Here is a 4,723-nt window from a genome sequence, read left to right as displayed (position 1 = left end):
AGTTAGATTTATAAGATTTGACTCACCAAAAATTGACAAATGATGATGGCAACGAGTGTAGATCCCTAACAAAAGTCATCAAAACCCATCATTTATATGCAAAAGGACATTACTACCAAGAAAAATAGAAACAAACTTTTGTATGACAATGACATAAGTTAGTAAAACGGTGATCATGCTATTGATAAATGAATTATTAGATTGTACGAATATTCTTTGATTGTAGTTTTTTTTGTTAATTAATTTTGTATTTCTGACATTTTATTATTTGCATGTTTTATTTTTTTAAGCACATCTATGATATAAATGATAATAATAATAATAATAATAATATTATTATTATTATTATTATTATTATTATTATTTGTACCGAAGTTAATATAAAAGTGATGGAAGAAGAATTTTAAGTAACATTTAAAACATAAAAATATTAAGAATTTTAGAACATAAAGGATCAAAGGGGGAGATGCATAAAATGCAAAGGAAATAAAATGTTATTTTAATCTTCGTATTTTGGGGAAATTAGTTTTCGTGATACTTTTAGTAAGAAATATTAACGTAAATAGTATTTTTTAAACATTACTAAAACAAACACCAATACTTTCTCCACTTGATATATAAATGAGAGGATTAAATAAAATGTAAGAATATTTATTCATAATGTACATAAGATTGTAATGCAAAATAAAACAGTTGAGTTATATTCTAGGGATATGAGTGAGATGTTGAATTTAATTTAATTTAAACTCATACCAGTTCAACTTTAATGGATTGAGATGGGATTTATTTAGAAACACGTCTCAACTCTTAAAAAAGCATATTTATAAATCAAAATATTTAATGTTTTCTTTATAAGATTATTATAGCATTTTATAATATAAATATATATACAAAAAAAATTGTCACTTTATAGGAGATTGCTAGATTTAATATATATCGGTCAATGGTATTATCAAATAAATTATTATGATCTACTTCTGAAAGTAATTAATATTCATTTTTAAAAAATAATTAACTTATATTATTGGTCTTATATGTGATTCTATGTATTTTCTTATACTTGATTAACTCTTATTTTGTTCCATATTTTTATAATTTGGCTATAATAAAGTTATTTGATAAGGAATTATATATATAGTTCCACACCAAAATGTGCTTAAATATATCTATATAATTTCTATTATATATTGATATGGTAGCTTCAAACAAGAATGAACACTGAACAGAGAAATATATAAAAGAATGAGAAACACTTGTATAAAGATACAAAGTTCGTCAAATATAAGGTGTGATATATAAAAGAGCGTATGAATCACTCACTTCTATAATAGCTTATGAGATAATAATTGGCACGATTTTTCTTACACCTGACACTTTTTCTTATTAGTATCTATAGACAAAAAAAAATAGTTAAAATCAATTTTCAAAATTTATACATAATTTAAATTACAAAAGTTATTCTATTATTGAATTTTTCTCATGTAGAGTTGTTCTCCATAATAATAATTTTCCTTATCTATTTACTAAATGTATTCAGTATTTACAACATAATATAACAACAAATTTAAGAGAAAGTTTTACTGCAACTATAAGTCTGCAACGGAGTGCCAAGACTTAGAATTCAAACAACGATGAACTTACCTAATTTTAAAGGAAGCAATATCTCAGAAGCAACTATTCTGTACATGCTTATATGAACTTGAAGTTACATAGAAAATGGTGTAAACTAGTTCCAAAAGTACATAGGAAAGTGAGTGAGTTTGAAAAATATTCACACTGGTATGGACTTGTACGTTCATTTTTCAACAGCAACCACAAGAAGATTCACCTACTGAGATTGCACCTACTCCAAACTGGTATAAAAGGACATCATTGTCGTCTGTTATTTTCACCAACCAAGGTGAAGAACAACATGGCGATGGTTTTCTTAAGCTCCCTGGTGCTCCTCTTTGCGGCCATGATTCAACTCTCCCAAGCACTAGCAGATTCTGACAACAAGCCACCTCTTTACAACGCTCCATCTGAGGCACCATCTTACAACCCTCCAACAACTCACAAAACACCCTCCTTTTATAAGCCACCAACTGGGAAAATCCCACCATTCCAGAAACCACCATTTTACAACACCCCTATTGAAAAACCCCCACTTTATAAGCCACCATTTGACCATCCTCCACCCTACAAAACCCCACCTTTTGTGCCTCCGCTTTACATGCCACCCTCTGAGAAACCATCACTTTTCGTGCCACCCTTCAAGATACCACCTTTTCCCATGCCATCCTTTGAAAAACCACCACTTTCTGCACCACCGTTTCTCATGCCACCCTTTGAGAAACCACCGCTTTTTGTGCCACCCTTTAAGATACCACCACCACCACTTCAAATGCTGCCTTTCCCCAAGTTCTTTCCGACGTACTGCACCTGCTTCTGAAGCTTGCTTTGATTTCTGCTAAATAAGAGGTAGCTGTTGCATGCTACCAGTATTGTTATAATTAAGGTGCAATGTAATACTTGTGTTGTTATGTGTGGTTTTATTTGAATATTAAAAAGATATAAATGTTTTGTTTGAAAATTACCAGATTTAAAACATGGGCTTATCTGAATGTGGAAAATATAAATTAAAAGAAATAAGATTTTGATCGTTTATAATTTACATAAATTACATTTTTTCACGTAGAAATATATGTGGTTATAACTTTGTCTAAAGAAATTAATGATCAATTAAATTAAACGAGTAACTTTATCTCGTGGATGGTTAATGATATAAATGTATGAAATAACGTATGCAATCATTGTTATGTGTTGAATGTGGTTAAATTTCCTTAAAAATGGTTATGTTCATGTTTATTGTTAAATAGTAAGTTTCTCACATAAACAATTTCAAGCATCACCTAAATAATAATCACGAACAAAAGATGTTGCAATAGTTGATGCCAAAAATCATGACATGTTACACTTGTTAGTGACATGGTTAAGTGTTTTACACTTGATTATTATAAACATCTACTTTCTATAATTATAGTAATAAAATGATTGAAAGTAGGATCTTACCCATATATAATAAAGTAATGTATGATCCATCTTCTAGTTCCTAGTGTCTTCTCATACATAAAAGAATATAGAATACTAAATTCGACAATTGTTAGTTTAACATAGTTGAGAAAAAAGAAAAAATACCCTTGCCATGTTTTTTTCTTTTTCATTTTTGTATTATTTTGAGACCAAAGTGCAGTGACTCTTGGCTATAATGTGTAACCTAACCATAATATTACACTAACACAATTTTCTTAAAAAATATTTATTATCTTAATTTTGGAAGTTTGACTTATATATCATATATGTTTTTCTTAAATTATAAAAAATATTTGGCTTTTTAACAACAACAAACTTTTAAAAATTAAAATAATTTACCTTTATACAAATAAGAACTAAGAATACTATATAATTAAATTTAATGGACTAATAATTACTTTTGAATTAAAAAATCACTTTTAATTTCCAGCATTAAAAAAATATCTTTAAATTGTGAGAATTCAAAAACCACTTTTTAAATGTAAAGGACAGAAAAGATACCATTTTTAAATTGAAGAGACTGAAAGAATCAATTTTATATTTTCAACATGAAAAATATTACTTTTAAATTTGAAAGCCACAACGAAATTTATTTCACTTTTAAAGAGGATTAAAAAAAATTAAAGAATACTTTTTTGCATTATTATTTTGATTACTCGTGATTTGTTCACATAGTTTTTTTGTAAGTATGTCAGTAACCCATAGCACTAATAAGGATTAAAAAATAATATTTTTGAAATTTAACATTAATTTTTTAATTTTAAAATATAAAAAAAAATCTGAATTTAAGAAATTAAAAATATATTTAACTGATAAATAATATATAGTTAAAGTTTGTTGTCGAATTCGATTTTTTAACCGATTGAAACTAAGTCTTACAATTCAAAATCTGGATGAAATACTAAATTATAATTTTAACTAGATTTTGAAGTCTTCCAGTTAAAACTATCATTGATTTATTTATTTTAAAAGAGCTCATATAGTGATTAATTGTTTTAGCACTAACACAAAAAAACTCAAATAAAAAATACATTAAACTTGAAAAAAAAAATTCGAAATACAATAACAAATTAATTTAAACTTAAAAATTCAATTAAGACTATAGCACTTAATATTTCTTATTACAAATTTGAACAGCTTTTAAAGTTTTAATATTAGTCAGAAAATAATTACTCTAAACACCAAGTTAATCATAATACCTTCATTAAGATGATAAATGTTTTCAGCCTAAACCTTCCTATATAGTTTACTTAACATTAAACATAAAATAAATGTATTTATATTTCATATTTAACTAATATTGGTAATTTGAACGAAATTAAACTCATTTTTCATAAACTTTACATAAGAAATATTGTAACGAAATTAAACTCATTTTCATAAAATAAATGTATCTATATTTTCATAAACTCATTTTAACGAAATTAAACTCATTTAACTAATATTGTCTTCTACGGTTCTCGAAGGTGACACTCTGCGTGAAAAAAAATGCGGTAAAGGTGTGGAACAATCTCAATGGTTGATTTTGGCATATGAATAATATGAATTTCATAAGCATGTTATAAATATAAATATTTTTAAAATAATATCTATTTACAAAAATTAGTTATCGATAAAAGAAATTCTCTATACTAATATTCAGAAATAAGAT

General features: G+C 26.2%; 1 protein-coding gene across 1 annotated transcript; it reads left to right on the top strand.

Moving 5' to 3' along the window:
• Positions 1 to 1,882: 1,882 nt before the first annotated feature.
• LOC124821176 (uncharacterized) lies at positions 1,883 to 2,572 on the top strand. Its single transcript, XM_047293038.2, has one exon. It carries the CDS (start codon positions 1,913 to 1,915, stop codon positions 2,429 to 2,431), a length of 519 nt encoding a protein of 172 aa, XP_047148994.1. The 5' UTR covers positions 1,883 to 1,912; the 3' UTR covers positions 2,432 to 2,572.
• Positions 2,573 to 4,723: the final 2,151 nt, after the last annotated feature.

The sequence above is a fragment of the Vigna umbellata genome, chromosome 2 (genome assembly GCF_029865625.1).
Source record: "Vigna umbellata cultivar VRB3 chromosome 2, Vumbellata_1.0, whole genome shotgun sequence".
Classification (NCBI taxonomy): domain Eukaryota; kingdom Viridiplantae; phylum Streptophyta; class Magnoliopsida; order Fabales; family Fabaceae; genus Vigna; species Vigna umbellata.
Note: the sequence above shows the minus strand (reverse complement) of the source record. Positions and strands in the feature narration are given on the sequence as shown.